Source organism: Mobula hypostoma, chromosome 30, assembly GCF_963921235.1.
Source record: "Mobula hypostoma chromosome 30, sMobHyp1.1, whole genome shotgun sequence".
NCBI classification, from domain to species: Eukaryota; Metazoa; Chordata; class Chondrichthyes; order Myliobatiformes; family Myliobatidae; genus Mobula; species Mobula hypostoma.
Window position 1 is genome coordinate 14,092,735 of NC_086126.1, and position 21,843 is coordinate 14,114,577.

Sequence of the window (21,843 nt, forward strand, 5' to 3'; positions counted from 1 at the left end):
TATTCCCACTCCCCCCTCCTCCATCTGCCCATCACCCCTCCTCACCCGGATCCACCCATCACCTCCCAGCCTCTGTCACTATACCCACTCTCCCCTCCTCCGTCTGTCCATCACCCCTCCTCACCTGGATCCACCCATCACCTCCCAGTCTCTGTCACTATTCCCACTCCCCCCTCCTCCGTCTGCCCATCACCCCTCCTCACCCGGACCCACCCATCACCTCCCAGCCTCTGTCACTATCCCCACTCTCCCCTCCTCCATCTACCCATCACCCCTCCTCACCCGGATCCACCCATCACCTCCCAGCCTCGGTCACTATCCCCACTCTCCCCTCCCCCATCTGCCCATCACCCCTCCTCACCTGGATCCACCCATCACCTCCCAGCCTCTGTCACTATCCCCACTCTCCCCTCCTCCATCTGTCCATCACCCCTCTTCACCTGGATCCACCCATCACCTCCCAGCCTCTGTCACTATCCCCACTCTCCCCTCCTCCATCTGCCCATCACCCCTCCTCACCTGGATCCACCCATCACCTCCCAGCCTCTGTCACTATTCCCACTCTCCCCCTCCTCCATCTGCCCATCACCCCTCCTCACCCGGATCCACCCATCACCTCCCAGCCTCTGTCACTATTCCCACTCTCCCCCTCCTCCATCTGCCCATCACCCCTCCTCACCTGGATCCACCCATCACCTCCCAGCCTCTGTCACTATTCCCACTCCCCCCTCCTCCATCTGCCCATCACCCCTCCTCACCTGGATCCACCCATCACCTCTCAGCCTCTGTCACTATTCCCACTCCCCCCTCCTCCATCTGCCCATCACCCCTCCTCACCTGGATCCACCCATCACCTCCCAGCCTCTGTCACTATTCCCACTCCCCCCTCCTCCATCTGCCCATCACCCCTCCTCACCTGGATCCACCCATCACCTCCCAGCCTCTGTTACTATACCCACTCTCCCCTCCTCCGTCTGTCCATCACCCCTCCTCACCTGGATCCACCCATCACCTCCCAGCCTCTGTCACTATCCCCACTCTCCCCTCTTCCGTCTGTCCATCACCCCTCCTCACCCGGATCCACCCATCACCTCCCAGCCTCTGTCACTATCCCCACTCTCCCCTCCTCCATCTGCCCATCACCCCTCCTCACCTGGATCCACCCATCACCTCCCAGCCTCTGTCACTATTCCCACTCCCCCCTCCTCCATCTGCCCATCACCCCTCCTCACCCAGACCCACCCATCACCTCCCAGCCTCTATCACTATCCCCACTCTCCCCTCCTCCGTCTGTCCATCACCCCTCCTCACCCGGATCCACCCATCACCCCCCAGCCTCTGTCACTATACCCACTCTTCCCTCCTCCATCTGTCCATCACCCTCCTCACCCGGATCCACCCATCACCTCCCAGCCTCTGTCACTATCCCCACTCTCCCCTCCTCTATCTGTCCATCACCCCTCCTCACCCGGACCCACCCATCACCTCCCAGCCTGGACATCTCCCCTCTTTCAAAGCTCAAAGTTAATTTAATACCAAAGTGCATATACATCGCCCCGCACAACCCTGAGATCCATTTTCTTGCGGGCATTCACAGCAGGTACAAAGAAGCACAATAGAATCAATGAAACACACACACACACACACACACACACACACAGACACGCAAAGGAAAATGGACAAACAAGCAATTTGCAAAAGACAACAATCTAGGTTTCGACTGGAACATCAACTGATCAGTGACACAAATCAAGTTGATAACCAGAGGCTTTTACCCAGGGTGGAAATGGCTAAACCGAGGGGGCCTAACTTTAAGCTGATTGGAGGAAAGTATGTGGGGGGGAGGGAGAGGTTGGCAGTGGTAGGACTTATTACACAGAGTAGTGGGTATGTGGAACGCACTGGCAAGGGTGGGGGTAGAGGCAGATACATTAGGAACATTAGGACTGAAAAAACAGGGTGTCAGTCGGGACGAGAGCTCCGCAATGGTCGTCTCCATCTTCCTGAGGCTTTGAAGACTGCCCTGGATGCTGTGCTCCGTGCTCGCTAATGAACTGATAAGTGAGGCTTTGGGCCTACTCGAGGGTCTGGATCTGAGGACTCATTTTGGTTTGGAATGCTGTTGTTCATTTCAATTGTTCACATGATTTGTTTTTTTTCTTTCTCTTGCGCGTCGGGGGTTGGTCTTTTATTCTTATTCTTTTTTTTTCTTTAATTGGATTCTGTCGGGCTTCGTGCTCTGTGGCTACCAGTGAGCAAGCAAATCTCAAGGTTGTATAATTTATACATTTTTTGGTAATAAATGTACTCGAACACTTAAATACTCTTGGATAGGCATGTGGATGATAGAAAAATGGAGAGTTACGTAGGAAGGAAGGGTTAGATTGATCTCAGAGTAGGTTATAAGGTCAAAGGTTCTGTGAAGAATAAGAATTTCAGGTATACATTTTCTAAGATTAAAATTAACCGTTGAACCTTCTTACCGTCAGGAGGATTTTGTGGGTTGGAGGGCCTGTGTCAGTCAGGGTTGACCGTGGGTGTTGTGCCATAGCTGACTGGTTGCAGTACGATATAGAGAGCAAGTTGTTGCCCATGGAGCAAGCTCCCTCCCTCCACGCACCCGATAGACCCAAAGGAACGGCAGGGACCGATACAGTTTGGCACCAGCAGCGTCGCAGGAGTTGCCAGTCAGCATTGAACTCGACGTCGGACTGCCTCAGGGGCTCCATCCTCCAGATTCCTCCCTCGGGGTTCACTCCCGAAGCCTTCCGCGTGAGCGGGTACAGCTGCGAGGCAGCGGAGGTTTGAGATCGGAGTTTTCCCCTCTCCCAGATGAGCTGCCAACCGCGGGGCTGGCGAGCCCCATCTGCCCAAAGCGACTGGTTTTAATCCACCAGTAACCAGCCTCGGCCCCTTCTCCTGCTGGTTCCGCCGGGCTTAGTAGCTAAGGCACAGGTGAGGGCCGGGAGCCGGACTTGGTTGTCAGAGGATATTTAAGATGCACATCTTTGGGAGCGTTTAGTAGGTAGTGGAGGCTCACCCCATTACCATTCCTGGCTGTAACAACCCCTGTGCTGTGTTCAATGTTCTGCGCTCTGTATCCCATTTCCCTCTGCAGATCTGGGCTGCGCAGTGGTTAGCGTAACTATTTTAGCGCCAGCGACCCAGGTACAATTCCCGCCAATGTCAGTAAAGGGCTCGTACATTCTGCTCATTGGTTGCCCCCCACCATTCCAAAGATGTGCCCGTTAGGAAGTTAATTGGTCACATGGGCAGAATGGGACAGCGTGCACTCGTTGGGACGGAAGGGTCCAAACCGTGCTGTAACTAAAAAAAAAAGGATACTACCTGACCATCTTGAGATTCCCCGGCATCTTCTGACCAACTGTACAGGTACACAGTAAAACGAAACCATCTTCCGCCGGACCAACTGTAAATGTATACCGGCAAATGAAACTATCTTACTCCAGACCAACCCTACACGTATACTGTCAAATGCAACCATCTTCCTCTGGGCCAACTGTACACGTATACCGTCAAACAAAACCATCTTCTTCCAGAGCAACCGTACATGTATACCGTCAAACAAAACAATCTTTCTCTGGACCAACCCTGCACATATACTGACAAACCAAATAATCTTCCTCCGGACCGACCATACTCGTATACCATCAAACGAAATAATCTTCCTCCGGACCGACCCTACACATATACTGTCAAACGAAACCATATTCCTCTGGAACAGACCGCACACATATACGAAAACAAAACAATCTTCCTCTGGACTAACCGTACATGTATACCGTCAAATGAAACCATCTTCATTTGGAACAACCGTACACGTATACCACCAAACAAATCCATCTTCCTCCAGATCAACCATAGACGTATACTGTCAAATAAAAACATCTTCCTCTGGGCCAACCCTACACGTATACAGTGGCATGCGAAAGTTTGGGCAACCCTGGTCAAAATTTCTGTTACTGTGAATAGCTAAGAGAGTAAAAGATGACCTGATTTCCAAAAGGCATAAAGTTAAAGATGACACATTTCTTTAATATTTAAAGCAAGATTACTTTTTTATTTCCATCTTTTACAGTTTCAAAATAACTAAAAAGGAAAAGGGCCCGAAGCAAAAGTTTGGGCACCCTGCACGGTCAGTACTTAGTAACACCCCCTTTGGCAAGTATCACAGTTTGTAAATACTTTCTGTAGACAGCTAAGAGTCTTTCAATTCTTGTTTGGGGGATTTTCACCCATTCTTCCTTGCAAAAAGCTTCTAGTTCTGTGAGATTCTTGGGCTGTCTTGCATGCACTGCTCTTTTGAGGTCTATCCACAGATTTTCGATGATGTTTAGGTCAGTAGACTGTGAGGGCCATGGCAAAACCTTCAGCTTGTGACTCTTGAGGTAGTCCATTGTGGATTTTGAGGTGTGCTTAGGATCATTATCCTGTTGTAGAAGCCATCCTCTTTTCATCTTCAGCTTTTTTACAGACGGTGTGATGTTTGCTTCCAGAATTTGCTGGTATTTAATTGAATTCATTCTTCCCTCTACCAGTGAAATGTTCCCCGTGCCACAGGCTGCAACACAAGTCCAAAGCATGATTGATCCACCCCTGCGCTTAACAGTTGGAAAGGTGTTCTTTTCATGAAATTCTGCACCCTTTTTTCTCCAGACGTACCTTTGCTCATTGCGGCCAAAAAGTTCTATTTTAACTTTATCAGTCCACAGGACTTGTTTCCAAAATGCATCAGGCTTGTTTAGAAGTTCCTTTGAACCTTTTGAATAGAAGTTTTTGGCCGAATCAAATGAAACAATCTTCCTTCGGACCAACGGAACACGTATACTGTCAAACAAAACCATCTTCCTCTGGACCAACCATACACCAACACCTCCAAACGAAACCATATTCCTCCAGAACAACTGGACACGTATACTGTGAAACAAAACCATCTTTATTTGGACCAACCATACATGTATACTGTCAAACAAAACCACCTTCCTTCAGACCAACCGAAAATGTATACCACCAAACAAAATAATCTACCTCCGGACCAACCCTACATGTATACCATCAAACAAAATCATCTTCCTCCAGACTAATTCTACATGTATACTGTCAAACGAAACCATCTTCATTTGGACAAGCGTACACGTACACTGCCAAACGAGACAATCTTCCTCTGGACCAACCGTATATTTATATCGCCAAATAAAACCATCTTCCTCCGGAACAACCCCACTCGTATTCTGCCAAACACTGCCATCTCCCTCTGGACTGACTGTCCACGTATAATGCCAAATTTAACCATCTTCTTCTGGACGAAGTGCATATAACTCACACACCTAACACATGAAGTAACATTAACACAAATAAATGAAGAAATAATAAGATTGTTGTTACAGATGGGAGGGATCACTGACATCTCTTTTCTAAAGGGACATACCTTTGCTGTGTGCTGTGCCCTCTGATTACGGACTCTCCTAACTCTATCCAGCTCCCTCAGTTTCAATGAGATTCCGAGCCTCCCCACCTCTGGTCATCTTTATGAACTCCATTGAATAGAAGACCTCAAGTTGTAGAATAAAACAGATATGCTTAGGGAGCTTGAGGTAATGGAACCCTTAGGAAGCAGTGACCGTAATATGATAGAATTCATCTTCCAATTTAAGAGGCAGAAGCTAAAGTCAGATGGATCAGTGTTCCAGTGGCGTAAAGGGAATTACAGAGGCATGAGAGAGGAGCTGGCCAAAGTTCATCAGAAGGGTACTCCAGCAGGGCTGGAACTTCTGGGAACAATTCAGAATTGGTACATCCCAACGAAGAAGAAATTATGATTATGATTACGAGGACACGCAGTCCCCTTTTATTGTCATTTAGTAATGCATGCATTAAGAAATGATAAAATGTTTTCCCAGAATGACATCACGAAAACACATGACAAACCAACTTAAAAACTAACAAAAACCACATAATTATAACATATAGTTACAACAGTGCAAAGCAATACCATAATTTGATAAGAACAGACCATGGCACGGTAAAAGTCTCAAAGTCTCTCGAAAGTCCCATCACCTCACGCAGACGGTGTACCCCCAGCGCCGCCAACTTGCCGATGCAGCATCCCGGAAGCATCCGACCGCAGTCCGACTCCGAGTCCGTCCGAAAGACTCCGAGCCTCCGACCAGCTCTCCGACACCGAGCACCGAGCACCATCTCTGCCAAGCGCTTCGACCCCGGCCCCGGCAACAGGGAATAGGCAAAGCCGAGGATTTGGGGCCTTCGTCTCCGGAGATTCTCGATCGCACAGTAGCAGCGGCAGTGAAGCGGGCATTTCAGAAGTTACTCCAGGTGTTCCTCTGTGCTTCTCACGTCCGTCTCCATCAAATCTGGATTGTGCACGGCCCCCCAGTTTCAAATAATCGATATTCATTGGGAATGGCCGCGCGCACTGCATCGCGCCATCTTCTCCTCCCTCCTTTAGAAATATTCTAAAGTCAGCAGTGGGTGATGGGAGAAGTCAAAGCCAACATAAAAATGAAAGAGAGGGCATATAGTAGAGCAAAAATTATTGAGAAGTTTGAGGACTGGGAAATTGTTAAAAACCAACAGTAGGCAACGAGAAGAACCATAGGGGGGAAAAGATGAGATATGAAGGTAAGCTATCCAATATCAAAAATGATAACAAAAGATTTTTCTTCAGATATATAAAGAGTAAAAGAGAGGCAAGAATTGATATTGGACTGCTGGAAAATGACGCTGGAGAGATAGTAACAAGGGACAAGGAGATGGTAGATGAACTGAATAAGTATTTTGCATCAGTCTTCACTGAGGAAGACACTAATAGCAAGCTAGAAGTTTGAGAGTGTCAGGGAGTGTAGTTGCCATTACTAAGGAGAAGGTGCTTGGGGAACTGAAAGGGTCTGAAGTTAGACAAGTCACCCGGACCAGACGCTGTACACCCGTGGCTTCTGAAAGAGGTGGCTGAAGAGATTGTGGAGGCATTAATAATGATCTTTCAAGAATGGATGGATTCTGGCATGGTTCCGGAGGACTGGAAAATTGCAAATGTCACTCCGCTCCTCATGAAGTGAGAAGAGAGAGGCAGAAGAAAGGAAATTATGGACCAGCTGGCCTGACCTCAGTGGTTGGGGAGATGTTGGAGTCGATTGTTAAGGATGTGGTTTTGGAGTACTTGGACGCACACGATGAAATAGGTCAAAGTCAGCATTGTTTTATTAAGGGGGAACCTTGCCTGACAAATCTGTTGGAATTCTTTGAAGAAATAAGAAGCAGGATAGACAAAGGAGAACCGGTTGGTGTTGTGCGCTCAGATTTTCAGAAGGCCTTTGACAAGGTGCCACACATGAGGCTGCTTAACAAGCCCGTGGTATTACAGAAAAGATACTAGAGTGGATAGAGGTCTGGTTGATTAGCAGGGGGCAAAGAGTGGGAATAAGGGGAACGTTTTCTGGTTGGCTGCTGGTGACTAGTGGTGTTCCACAGGGGTCCGTGTTGGGACCGATTCCATTTTACGTTATATGTCAATGATTTGGATGATGGAATTGATGGCTTTGTGGAGAAGTTTGCAGATGATACGAAGATAGGTGGAGGGGTAGGTAGTGTTGAGGACGCAGAGAGACTGTAGAAGGATTTAGACAGATTAGCAGAATGGGTAAAGGGGTGCCAGGTGGAATATATTGGGAAGCCATTTGGTAGAAGAAATAAAAGGGTAGACTATTTTCTAAATGGTGAGAAAATTCAAAAACCTGAGGTACAGAGGGACGTGGGAGTCCTTGTGCAGGAATCCTTAAGATTAATTTGCAAGTTGAGTAAGTGGTGAGGAAGGCAAATGCAATGTTGGCATTAATTTTGAGAGGACTAGAATATAAAGTCAAGGATGTGTTGCTGAGGCTTTATAAGGCACTGGTGAGGCCTCACTTGGAGTTTTGTGAACAGTTTTGGGCCCCTCATTTAACAAAGGATGTGCTGACAGTTTCAGAGGAGGTTCTCGGAAATAATTCCGGGAATGGAAGTGTTATCATGGGAGCAGCTATTGAAGACTCGGGGCCTGTACTCACTGGAATTTAGAAGAACGAGGGGGGAATCTCATTGAAACCTATCAACTATTGAAAGACCTTGATAGGATGGTGGTGGTGGTGGTGGTGGTGGTGGGGGGGGGGGGTGTCTTATATTTAACCCCTTCATTCCTGGGATCTTCTTTTGACATTCCTCTGGAACCTCTCTACGTCCAGTCACCTCACTACAGGAAGGATGTGGATACTATAGAGAGAGTGCAGAGGAGATTTACAAGGATGTTGCCTGGATTGGAGGGTGTAAATTATGAGAAGTGGTTGAGCGAACACGGCCTTTTCTCCTTGGAGCAACGGAGGATGATAGAGGTGTATAAGGTGATGAGAGGCATTGATCGTGTGGATGGCCAGAGGCATTTCCCCAGGGCTGAAATGGCTAACCCAAGGGGCCATAGTTTTAAGGTGCTTGGAAATAGGTACTGAGGGGATGTCAGGGGTAAGTTTTTCCACACAGAGAGTGGTGGGTGTGGGGGGATGCACAGCCAGCAACAATGGTGGAGGTGGATACAATAGGCTCTTAAATAGGTAGATGGAGCTTAGAAAAACAGAGGGCTATGCGGTAGGGAAATTCTAGAGTAGGTTACATGGTCGGCACAACATTGTGGGCCGAAGGGCCTGTAATGTGCTGTAGTTTCTATGTCCATTTCTATGTCCTGTTCTTCCTGGGATATTGGGCCCAGAAATACTCATTCCCAAAGGCAGCCTCCACATGACTCGAGTTGACTCCTCAGGATGAGTTAATGGTCAGGGTGAGGAGGAGGTTCTCTGGGTGGGGGTTTGCCCGGGGAAAGGACGTTTTGGTTGGACGGGAGAGACGGGGACTGTTCTCACCGGAGGTCAGAGGGAGGTAGGGGGTCCCTGATGGGTTGAGGGAGGGTGGCAGCTGGATGGGGGGGGGGAAGGGGGGTGCAGGGTGTTTCACTGGATCCCAGCACCTCATCCCTCGCGTGTGTGTCTCCCTGGAGAACTGGGAGCTTCCCCAAGTCTGCCCGTCTCAGACCAGCGAGCACAACTTTCCGGAGGGAGGGTGGGAATTTCTTTTTCACCCCTCTTGGGGCAGGAGTCAGGGGGTGGGGTGGGGTGGGGGTGCTGATAGAGAACCATTCCTGGTGAGTTTGAGTTGCCGGAGGTGTGAAGGGTCCAATCCAGGTGCTGGTGAATGAGGGTTGACGTAGATGGGCTAGCATAGATGGTGTGGGCCGAAGAACCTCGTTCTCTGCTTGGCTGACTCCAGGCGACCAGTTGGAGTTTGACTGGCTGGGCACCAGGGGTTCCCGGAGGTTTTGGGGGGAAATTTGGGGTACCCCTCTGCTCTCTTTCCTGTCCGTCCTTGCCCCCCCTTCCTTCCATGAGGCCACAAGATATTGGATCAGAGGGCCACTTGGCCCATCGAGTCTGCTTCCGTATCTCCTCAGGTGGGTCAGGCTGGGAGAGGAGGAGAGGGAAGATTCTGGGTCTGAGCCCCAATCCAGATGCGGAGAGGGGAACATCTGGAAGTTGCCCTAAAACCCCTCTGACGCACAGGGAGATCCCAGTACGAATGCGTTCTGCGGGGAAGTCCTGAGGCGTCCGTGACGGGGGTGAGGGTGGGGGAGACCCCGAGACGCCCGCCTCTCCCTCACCCTCCCCCTCCCCCGCACTCCAGCTCCCCAGCACAGACCGCTCGGCCCCTCCAGGCGCGGCTCGGCGGAGGCTGCGGGATTTCTCTGCGGAGCCCGCGTCTGCAGTCGGGCGAGCGAAGGGTTAACGGGCTGTGGGCGGCGACCGGGAGGGAGGGAGAGAGGGAGAGGCCGGCGGATCTGCAGCTCGGGAGGCAGGCAAGTGCGGGTGACCGTGGTACTCCGGCGGGCGAGGCACCTGTCCGCGGTCCCACAGCCGGCCAAGTCTGGCCCCGGGTCTCCGCTGCGGCAGACCCCGAATCCCCCCAACTCACAATGAGTTGGGAGGAGGGAGGGTCCTCTGGGGCTGCACCAGTTCCCGTCTTAACTTACCTCGGAGCGCGGAGGGACCGTGTGTGTGTTCGCGTTCGGAGTGTGATTGTAAATTATCGCTGAGTGTGTCTTCGCGTTTGAGTATGCGTGGGGATCTTTCTGTCTGAAAGCTTGTGTAAGTGTGCGATAGAGATTTTGTCTTAGCGTGTGAGATTGTGTGTGCGGGTGTAAATGTACCCCTGTGTGTGTGTGTGTGAGTCAGAGAGAGACAGTACGTGGGTGTTTGTTGAGAGAGTGTGCGAGTCCGTGTGTATGTGGGGGTGCGATCTTTGTGTGTGTGTGTGACGATACAGTGTATGTGTGAGTGTCAGAGAGAGAGTATGTGGGTGTTTATTCAGAGTGTGTGTGCGAGAGACAGGGAGGGCGCGTGTGAGTGCGAGTCCGTGTGTATGTGGGGGTGCGGTCTTTATGTGTGTGTGTGTGGGGGGGTCTTTCTGTGTGACGATACAGTGTATGTGTGAGTGTCACAGAGAGAGAGAGACAGTATGTGGGTGTTTGTTGAGTGTGTGTGAGTGCGAGTCCGTGTGTATGTGGGGGTGCGGTCTTTGTGTGTGTGTGTTCGCGTTTGAGTATGCGTGGGGATCTTTCTGTCTGACATCTATTATATCCGCCTCCACCACCGTCGCCGGCAGTGCATTCCACACAGTCACCACTCTCTGTGTGAAAAGCTCACCTCTGACATCCCCTCAGTACCCATTTCTAAGCAGCTTAAAACTATGCCCCCTCGTGTTAACCATTTCAGCCCTGGAAAAAAGACTCTGACTATCCACACCATCACTGCCTCTCATCATCTTATACACCTCTATCAGGTCACCTCTCATCCTCCGTCACTCCAAGGAGAAAAGGCTGAGTTCACTCAACCTATTCTCATAAGGCATGCTCCCCAATCCAGGCAACATCCTTGTAAATCTCCTCTGCACCCTTTCTATGGTTTCCACATCCTTCCTGTAGTGAGGCAACCAGAACTGAGCACAATACTCCAAGTGGGTCTGACCATGGTCCTATACAGCTGCAACATTACCTCTCGGCTCTTAAACTCAATCCCATGGCTGATGAAGGCCAATGAACCGTATGCCTTCTTAACCATAGAGTCAACCTGCGCAGCTGCTTTGAGTGTCCTATGGACACGGACCCCAAGATCCCTCTGATCCTCCACACTGCCAAGAGTCTTACCATTAATACTATATTCTGCCATCATATTTGACCTACCAAAATGAACCACCTCACACTTACCTGGCTTGAACTCCATCTGCCTCTTCCCAGCCGTTTTGCATCCTATCAATGTCCCGCTGTAACCTCTGACAGCCCTCCACACTATCCACAACACCTCCAACCTTTGTGTCATCAAAAGTGTGTGGATCTTTATTGAGAGAGAGAGAGAGAGAGAGAGAGAGAGAGAGAGAGAGAGAGAGAGAGAGAGAGAGAGAGAGTGAGTGTGTGTGTGGGGGGGTCTTTATTGAGAGAGTATGTGTGTGTGTGAGAGAGAGTGAGTGTGTGGGGGGGTATTTGTGTCTGTGTGCATGTTAGGATGTGAGTTTGTGCGTGGGTGTTGTGTGTGTGTATAGACGGGCATGTGAGTGTGTTTGAGTGTTGATCTGTGGGTGTGTACCCATGTGAGTGAGTGCGTGGGTCTTTCCGTATGTCTGTGTGTGTGCAGGAGACTTAGAGACTGGGTCTTTGTGTCTGTGCAGGGGGGGGGAGAGAGGTTCCCTCCCTGTGCTCTGAGGCTGACCAGGCCCCCACCCCCGGCTGCTAATTCACATCCCAGTCCCACTTCCCTCCCAAGGGTCTGGAGCTGCAACTGATTGACCAATGTACCACCCGCCCCCCCCCCCCGCCGGCCCGCCCACCCAACCCCTCCCTCCCTGCACCCTTTCCAGCTCAGTCCCATCTTTCCTGTAACGGGGCGAGCGGGAACGGGGCCCCGATATTCCAAGCGTGGCCTCGCCCTTGCGTCAATGTCTCAGCCCCTGCCGTCGGTGCCCTGGCGGACGCAGGCCCACGTGCCAGATGCCACCGTCGCCAGTCATGGCGACACCGTTCTCGGGGAGCTCTGTACCCGTGCCCCGAGGTCCCCCTGTTCCACAGTGTCCCCCGGGGCCCTGCCATTCCCTGCCTGGATTGTCTTAATAAAGAGGCAACTCCTCCCTCGGGGAGAGTGGAGAGGGAGATATTATCCATTACACCACAGGCAGCAAAGAAGGTCCTCCATCTCAGGGCTTCCCTCATCGTGTCAGTAGCTTCCTCTCGGTTTTCACTCCTGTCAGTCACGCAAGTCCCGGGTGGAGACTCAGGAATACCATCGCACTCAGATGTAGAAGGATCCTTCTTTGCTGTTTCCGTTACAGTTTTGTTTGACCAGTCAGGGTTGTCGGCCCCAAACCTGGAGGACCGGTGGACCACTCTCAGTTTGACCTCTACCCTTTGACCTTTTTGGCATGGGTGACCCCCGCCAAGAGCCAAGGCACAAAGCCCTGACCCCAGCCAGCAGAGCTCTCCGGGTCACTGAGACAGGGAAACCTCCAAACCCTACAACGAGGTTGAGGTCCTTTTGGAGGTGCCTCGTCCCTCGAGCCCTAACATACTCCTCATTGGAGCGCAGCCGCCTGAGGGGATTCTGTACAGAGATTCATAAAACTGAGGGGTCAGGCAGAGGGCGAGTCGGAGACTTCTATTTCCCCAGGGTAGACGAGCCTAGAACAAAAGGGCGCAGGTCTAAAGTGAGGTGGGGTGGGAGGGGGGCTAAGATTAAAAGGGGATCCTCGCTCAGACGGTGGTGGGTGTGTGGAATGAGATGCCAGAGGAAGTGGCTGGGGTGGGTATTGGAGAGCGATTTGGACAGGGGAACCGGTAGGAACGGGGGTAGTAACGACCGGCTGAGTTGGGCCAAAGGGCCAGTTTCTGTGCTGTGCAATTCTATAATGGGCTGACCCTCGGCAGTCTGCCCAGCCTGGGGGGGGGGGAGAGGGAGGGGGCAAGTAGGGCGATGAATGTCGGCACTCACACAATGTCTCCTCTCTTCCCCCCTCCACCCCCTCTCTACCCCTCTCCCCCACTCCCTCTTCCCCCTCCCCTTCCTCCTCTTCCCTTCCCCCCCTCCTTCCCTTTCCCCTCTCCCCTTCACCCTCCCCTTCCTCTCTCCCCCACTCCCCTCCCCTTCTCTCCCTCTCCCCTCCCATTCTTTCCCCATTCTCTCCCCCTCTTCCCCTTCCACCCTCTTGCCCCCGCTCCTCCTTTCCTCTCTAACCCCACTCCATCCCTTACCCCTTCCCATCCCCTCCCTCTCCCCTCCCCTTCCTACACCTCTCCTCCATTCACCCCTTCCCCCTCCCCTCCCCCCCATTCCCCCTTCCCTCCCCCTCCTCTTTTGCCCATCTCCCCCTCCCCCTCCTTTCCCCCTCCCTCCCCTCTTCCTTCCCCGTCCCCCTTCCTCCCCCTCCCCTTTTCCCCCTCCCTCCCCTCTTCCTCCCCCTCCCTCCCCCTCCCTCCCCTCCCTCCCCCTCCCTCCTTCTCCCTCCCCTTCCCTCCCTCTCCCTCCCCTTCCCTCTCTTCCTTCCCCCTTCCTCCCCCTCCCTCCCCTCCCTCTCCTCATCCTCCCCCTCCCTCCACTCCCTCTCCTCTTCCTCCCCCTCCCTCCCCCTTTCCTCCCTCTCCCTCCCCCTTCCCTCCCTTCCTTCCCCCTTCCTCCCCCTCCCTCCCCCTCCCTCTCCTCTTCCCCCCTCCCTCTCCTCACTCTCCTCTTCCTCCCCCTCCCTCTCCTCCCTCTCTTCTTCCTCCTTCCCTATCCCCTCCTCCCTCACCTCTTTCTCCCTCCCCCTCCTCCCTCACCTCTTTCTCCCTCCCCCTCCCCTTCCCTCTCCCTCCTCCCCTTCCCTCTCCCTGCCTCCCCCTCCCTCCCTCCTCCCCCTCCTCCCCCTCCCCCTCCCCTCCCCCTCCCCTCCCCCTCCCCTCCCCCACCTCCCCCTCCCACTCCCCCCTCCCTCCTCCCCCTCCCCCTCCCCCTCCTTCCCCCCTCCTCCCCCTCCCTCCCCCTCCTCCCCCTCCCTCCCTCCCCCTCCTCCTCCCCCTCCCTCCCCCTCCCCCTCCCCCTCCCTCCCCCTCCTCCTCCCCCCCTCCTCCTCCCCCCTCTCCCCTCCCCTCCTTCTCCCCTCCCCCTCCCTCTCCCCTCCCCTCCTTCCCTCCTCCCCTCCCCATCCTTCCCTCCTCCCCTCCCCCTCCCTCCCTCCTCCCCCCTCCATCCTCCCCCTCCATCCTCCCCCTCCCTCCCCCCTCCTCCTCCCTCCGCTCCCCCTCCCCCTCCCTCCCCTCCCCCTCCCTCCTCCCTCTCCCTCCCCCATCCCCTCCCCTCCCCCTCCCCCTCTCCCTCCCCCATCCCCTCCCCCTCCCCCTCCCCCTCCCCCCATCCCCTCCCCCTCCCCCTCCCCCTCCCCCTCTCCCTCCCCCTCCCCCTCTCCCCCCTCTTCCCCCTCCCCTCTCCCCCTCTCCCCCTTCCCCCCTCTCCCTCTTCCCCCCTCTCCCCTCCCTCCTCTCCCCTCCCCCTCCTCCCCCTCTCTCCCCCTTCCCCCTCTCCCCTCCCCTCTCCCCCTCTTCCCCCCTCTTCCCCATCCCCTCCCCCTCTTCCCCATCCCCTCCCCCCTCTTCCCCATCCCCTCCCCCTTCCCCATCCCCTCCCCCTCTTCCCCCTCTCCCCTCTTCCCCTCTCTCCCCTCCTCTTCCCCCCTCCCCTTCCCCCTCTTCCCCCTCTCCGCTCCCCCCTCCCCCTCACCCCCTCACCCTCACCCCTCTCCCCCTCACCCCCTCTCCCTCCTCCCCCTCCCTCTCCCCCCTCCCCCTCCCCCCCTCCCCTCACCCTCTCCCCTCTCCCCTCTCCCCCATTCCCTCTCCCCCTCCCCCTCTCCCCCTCCCCTCCTCCTCCAACCCCCTCTCCCCCTCCTCCCTCCCCCTCCCCCTCCTCCCTCCCCCTCCCCCTCCCCCTCCTCCATCCCCCTCTCCCCCTCCCTCATCCCCCTCTCCCTCTCCATCCTCCCCCTCCCTCCCTATCCCCCCCTCTCCCCTCCCTCCCCCGCAGTGGGGGTCTCTGGGTCGGAGGAAGGGACGAGCGGACTGCTGGTGGCCCCGGCGAGCGGGGGTCGGCCGGTGGGGGGCGGCGAGCCAGCGCGATGCAGTGGCGGACGGTGCTCACCATCCTGCTGGTGGTGCTGGCTTACCTGGTGGTGGGGGCCGCCCTGTTCCGGCTGCTGGAGCAGCCCTTCGAGCGGGAGCGGTGGGCGCAGGCGGCCGGGGCGCGGGAGAGCTTCCTGCGGGAGCACCGCTGCGTGGACTCGGCGCACCTCGACCTGCTGCTGGAGGTGAGAGCGGATCGCAGTGTCGTGCTGACCCTTTAAACGGCACGTAATCCATATCCCCACCATTCCCTACCCGCCCGCAGGTCACACGTTCCTATTACATATGGGTCTCCCACCCCCCAGCGGTCCACTTCAGCCCCTCCACACTCTACATACAAAAAAGTTGCTCCAAACATCCCTCCTGAACTTTCCCCCCTCTCGCCCTGGGAAGGAGACTCTGAATTCCTCCTCTGTCTGTGCCTCAGAATTTTTGTAAATCTTCCCTCGGCCTCCCCCCACCCCAGAGAAAACCTCCCAAGTTTTTCCAATGGCGCATGTTCGTGGCCTTCCACTGCAAGGTTTGACGTGTTCTGCGTTCAGAGACGCTCTTCCGCACACCGCTGTTTAAACGGGTGGTTATCTGAGTTACTGTCGCCTTCCTGTCAGCCTGAACCAGTCTGGCCGTTCACCTCTGACCTCTCCCACTGACAAGGCGCTCCCCCCCCCACACACAGAACTGGCGCTCACCTCCAACGGGATCCCACCACTAAGCATATCTTTCCCTCCCCCCCTCTCTCTGCATTCCGCAGGGATCGCTCCCTACACAACTCCCTTGTCCATTCGTCCCCCCCATCCCTCCCCACTGATCTCCCTCCTGGCACTTATCCGTGTAAGCGGAACAAGTGCTACACATGCCCTTACACTTCCTCCCTTACCACCATTCAGGGCCCCAAACAGTCCTTCCAGGTGAGGCATCACTTCACCTGTGAGTCGACTGGGGTGATATACTGCGTCCGGTGCTCCCGATGTGGCCTTTTATATATTGGTGAGACCCGACGCAGACTGGGAGACCGCTTTGCTGAACATCTACGCTCTGTCCGCCAGAGAAAGCAGGATCTCCCAGTGGCCACACATTTTAATTCCACATCCCATTCCCATTCTGACATGTCTATCCACGGCCTCCTCTACTGTAAAGATGAAGCCACACTCAGGTTGGAGGAACAACACCTTATATTCCGTCTGGGTAGCCTCCAACCTGATGGCATGAACATCGGCTTCTCTAACTTCCGCTAGGCCCCACCTCCCCCTCGTACCCCATCTGTTATTTATTTATATACACACATTCTTTCTCTCACTCTCCTTTTTCTCCCTCTGTCCCTCTGAATATACCTCTTGCCCATCCTCTGGGTCACCCCCCCCTTGTCTTTCTTCCCGGACCTCCTGTCCCATGATCCTCTTGTATCCCCTTTTGCCTATCACCTGTCCAGCTCTTGGCTCCATCCCTCCCCCTCCTGTCTTCTCCTATCATTTTGGATCTCCCCTCCAGCTTTCAAATCCCTTACTCACTCTTCCTTCAGTTAGTCCTGACGAAGGGTCTCGGCCTGAAACGTCGACTGCGCCTCTTCCTATAGATGCTGCCTGGCCTGCTGCGTTCACCAGCAACTTTGATGTGTGTTGTCTGACCTCTCCCCCCCACACACACAGAACTGGCGCTCACTGGATGCTCTTTTGTTTCTCGCGCCGTTCTCTGTAAACTCTCAACCAGGAGATACTCAAACCACCCCGTCTGGCACCAGCAACCGTCCCGCGGTCAAAGTCACTTCGATCACATTTCGTCCCCGTTTCCGATGTTGGGTCTGAGCAACAAACCGAGCCTCTTGACCGTGCCGGCATGCTTTTACATGCTGAGCTGCTGGCACGGGATTGGCCGATTAGATATTTGCATTAACGAGCAGGCGTACCTGATGAAATGGCCGCTGAGTGTAGGAGACAGACACATCAGAGTACAGGCCCTTCGGCCCACGATGTTGAGCCTGTATTTTTACCTACTCCGAGATCAATCTGATCCTTCCCTCCCGCGTAGCCCTCCGTTTTTCTATCATTCATGAAGCTCGCCAAGAGCCTCAGAGGTCTTAGTGGGGCAACACAGTTGGGTAGCGGTCAGCACCACAGTTAACGATACCAGAGTGCCGGGTTCAATTCCGGCCACTGCCCGTAAGGACTCGGGTCCCCAGTGATCCTTCGGGCCCTTTTTACGCACCTGAATAGTGGGGAGTTCACATCTACAGATGCGCTAGGCCCAGAGTCCTGCGATTGAGGGAGGTACAGTTCCCGTACCAGGCAGTGATGCAGCCAGTCAGGATGCTCTCAATTGTGCCCCTGTAGAAAGTCCTGAGGATTTGGGGGCCCACACCAAACTTCCTGAGGTGAAAGATGCACTATTGTGCCTTTTTCACCACACAGCCGGTATGTACAGACCACGTGAGATCCTCGGTGATGTTTATGCCAAGGAACTTAAAGCTGTTCACCCTCTCAACCCCAGATCCATTGATGTCCATATGGGTTAGCCCGTCTCCATTCCTCCTGTAGTTCACAACCAGCTCCTTTGTTTTTGTGACATTGAGGGAGAGGTTGTTTTCTTGTCAGGATGATGAATTCTTCCTCTCTGTAGGCTGCCTCATTATTGTCTCTTCTTTCCTGCTTGCATTTGAGCCACAACTCGCGCTTCTCCGGGTCCCCACCGTCCGGGGCTGGCCGTCTTCTCACAGCACCCAGTGGGCCGGAGGCACAGAAGCCTGACGCCCCCCCACCGGCGGCTTCAGGAGCTAGATCTCCTGCATTTTACACGGAGAGTGGTGGGTGTGTGTCTGTGCCAGAGCTGGAGGTGGGGGAGGCGGGTATATTAGAGGGCATTTAAGAGACAAGAAACTGGGAGGGAACGGCCGGCAGGTGGCGTAGTGGCGTCCGCGTTGGACTTACGAGGGCGAACGGCCCCGGGTTTGAATCCGGCCAGCCCCTTGCATGCTGGGTAGAGCGTCGAGGCGCTATGGAAACGGCAGGACGTGTGCCATAAGGCCCGGAGAGGAACCGCAAACTGAGGCGAGGTTGATGTTAGAGTAGGCACTCACTCCTTCAACTGTTCACTTCTTGAAGCAACCCGCGAATCACTACCTCATTTCGCTAAAACATACTTTAAAAAAACTTCTAATTGCCTTCTTTCTTGTAAAAATTGTGCTTATATTAACACCAGAAAAAGTGGCCACCCATGTTAATTCCACTTCCCATTCAGGTGAGGCCACACTCAGGTTGGAGGAACAACACCTTATATTCCATTTGAGTAGCCTCCAGCCTGATGGCATGAACATCGACTTCTCTAACTTCCGCTAATGCCCCCCACCCTCTCCTTCACCATTCCCCATCCCCCTTTCCCTCTCTCCTTGCCTACCCATCGCCTCCCTCTGGTGCTCCTCCCCACCCCACCTTTTTTCTTTCTTTCATGGCCTTCCGTCTCTTCCACAATCAACTTCCCAGCTCTTTACTTCGTCCCTCCCCGTCCAGATTTCACCCCTCTCCTCCTCCCACTTTTAAATCTACTCCTCACCTTTCCCTGGCGGAACGGTCTCGGCCCGAGGCGCCGAACGTTTTTCTCTTTTCCGCAGATGCTGCCTGGTCTGCTGAGATCTTCCGGCACTTTGTTGATGCGTTTGCGTCTGCATTTCCTCTCCCGTTTGTGATTGTGTTAATGTTGCTTGCCTGGTGATGTGACGGCAAGTAAGTGTTTTTATATATCTATATATCGGACCGGTGCTGACGTCAGTAAACTCAGCTTTGATCCTTTCCCTCGCCGCCCACAGCAAGTGCTGATGTCGATCGACGCGGGTATCGACCCCATTGACAACTCCACTGAGATCACCAGCAACTGGGACCTCAGCAGTGCCTTCTTCTTCGCTGGCACAGTCATCACCACCATCGGTACGGCGGGGAGGGGAGGGTGTCCTCGTTCGCCCCACAGCTTCCCCATCCCAGCCCCGGAATAACTCCACACAAGTGCACGGTCCGATCCCACCCTCTTTCGTCTCCCCCCTTTGCCCCCCCCCACACCCTTTAATTCGGATTTTATTTTTTGTCCGCGCGTACACTGGAACAGATGGTGCGTCAACAACCAACGTGAGCCGGGGGGGGGCAACCCGCGAGTGTCGCCGCGCTTCCCGGCGCCAACATGGCATTACCCACCATGCTCTGCAGGGCAAAGCGAGCGACACACCTGGTTCAATTTAATAGCGGAGATTGTATAAGATATACCACCTGAAATTCTTACTCTTCACCGACAGCCGCCAAAAACCCCCCGAAGAGCGAATGACGGGAAAACATTGGAACCCCAGACCCCCTCCCACGCACAAGTAGTAGCAAAAACATCAACCCCCCGCCACCCCCCACTTGCTCAAGTAAAAACATCAACCCCCCCATCACCCACTGTGCAACCCGTAACAAAGACCCCCCCCCCCAGAGACATTGATAGAGCGTCCATCCAAAAGAAAAAACTGTCCATCCCAACACTTTGATATCTCCAACAGGCTCTCCTTTTCACGATAGCAGCAAAACAAGCTCCTTTCACACCCACCCACCCTCCCATGCACGGAGAGGGGCCTCCAATCCGCAGCCCCTGGCCCAGGCCTGCCGGTGTTGGGGCCTCTGACCCCTGGACAAGTCGGCCCAGGAGATTCGGCCTTCAGGCCTCTGCCTCTGAACTTTGACCTTCTGGATGTTGAGCCCAGTCGTTGCCGATCCTGCGTTTGACCCCGGAAACCGGCCCACACGGACCCCCCCCACCCCCCACCCCGGCCCTGCGACGGTCTGGATATGCATCTGAACCTAACGGTTCTTGTCTTCCAGGATTTGGGAACATCTCCCCGAAGACGGATGAAGGCAGGATGCTGTGCATTGTCTACGCGCTGGTGGGAATTCCGATGTTCGGCTCTCTCCTGGCGGGAGTGGGCGACCAGCTGGGATCCGCCCTCGGGCAGCTGATCGGAAAAGTGGAGGAGATCTTCCTGGTGAGGGGCCTACCTGCTGCCCCACGCTCTCTCCGTCCCCCTCGCGCCCCGCTCCCTCTCCGCCGCGCAGCGTGCCCCTTCCACGTGGGAGCGAGCTTCATGTTCTCAGCCCGATCCAGCCGAAGGAATTCCTCCCGAATTCCCCGTTGGATTTATCAGTCATCAGCTGTACTTACCGGTTGAGATACGGGGCAGAATAGGCCCTTGTGGAACTTCGAGCTGCAACACCCAACAACCCCTGATTTAACTGTAGCCTATCACGGGACAATTTACCAATTAACCTACGTCGTTGGACTGTGGGAGGAAACCGGAGCACCCGGAGGAAACCCACGCGGTCACGGGGAGAACGTACAAACTCCTTACGGGCAGCGCCGGGAATTGAACCCGGGTCCCCCGTACTGTGAAGCGTCATGCTAATTCTGGCATCGTGCTGCCGTGTCCACGGTTAGGTTATGGCGAGAGATTGAGTCGCCTGGGACTATACTCGCTGGAATTCAGAAGAATGAGAGGGGATCTTGTAGAAACATATAAAATTATGAACGGGTTAGATAAGACAGAGGCAGGAAAGTTGTTTCCACTGGTAGGTGAGACTAGAACTAGGGGACATAGCCTCAAGATTTGGGGGAGTAGATTCAGGACGGAGATGAGAGGAACTGCTTTTCCCAGAGAGTGGTGAATCTGTGGAATTCTCTGCCCAATGAAGCAGTGGAGGCTGCCTCAGTAAATATATTTAAGACAAAGTTGGATAGATTTTTGCACAGTAGGGGAATTAAGGGCTATGGGGAGGTGGAGATGAGTCTGTGGTCAGATCAGCCATGATCTTATTGAATGGTGGAGCAGGCTTGACGGGCCAGATGGCCGACTCCTGCTCCTATTTCTTGTGTTCTTATGTAAGGAGTTTGTACGTTCTCCCCAAGATACTAGGGTTTCCTCCAGGTGCTCCAGTTTCCTCCCACGGTCCAGAGACGTACCGGTTGATGGGTATGTCCTATTTGGTCATGTGGATGTAACTGGGCGGTGCAGGCCCATTGGGCTAGAAGGGAGTGTTACTGAGCTGTATCTCTCTCTAAATTGAAAACAGAAGGTCCTTGGTTCTCTCTCCTCCGACAAGTGGTGAGCTGTTTTTTCGTCCAATGTGCAGACCTCCCTCTGCCTCCGGGGAAATCCTTCTCCAGACGCTCATCCCACTGAATCCCTTCTCCAGCGCTCCATGCGCTCGAGTCCGGAACCGAATGGTTTGGTCTGACCCAATGCCCCACCTGCAGGGAAAGAGGCCTTTCCCGCCGTGTCCGCTGATTCCCCGACCGATCAGGAAGCGATCAACTTCCGCCTTAAATATACCCACGGACTTGGCCTCCACCGCAGTCTGTGGCAGAGCGTTCCACAGATTCCCTACTCTCTGGCTAAAAAAATTCCCCCTTGCCTCTGTCTTAAAAGGTCACCCCTCAATTCTGAGACTGTGCCCTCTAGTTCTGGATACCCCCACCATAGGAAACATCCTCTCCGCATCCACCCTGTCTAATCCTTTCAACAATTGGTAGGTTTCAATGAGATCCCTCCGCATTCTTCTAAATTCCAGTGAGTACAGGCCCAAAGC

The 21,843-nt window shown here is 54.2% G+C and overlaps 1 protein-coding gene across 1 annotated transcript in view; it reads left to right on the top strand.

Moving 5' to 3' along the window:
* LOC134339615 (potassium channel subfamily K member 4-like) overlaps positions 1-21,843 on the top strand; it is a 53,964-nt gene that overhangs the window by 14,223 nt on the left and 17,898 nt on the right. The window contains exons 3-5 of the mRNA XM_063036286.1: positions 15,156-15,435; positions 19,047-19,164; positions 20,086-20,246. Of these exons, the coding sequence (XP_062892356.1) occupies positions 15,247-15,435; positions 19,047-19,164; positions 20,086-20,246 (468 nt within the window). The 5' untranslated portion in view covers positions 15,156-15,246. The remainder of the gene's footprint in view (positions 1-15,155; positions 15,436-19,046; positions 19,165-20,085; positions 20,247-21,843) is intronic.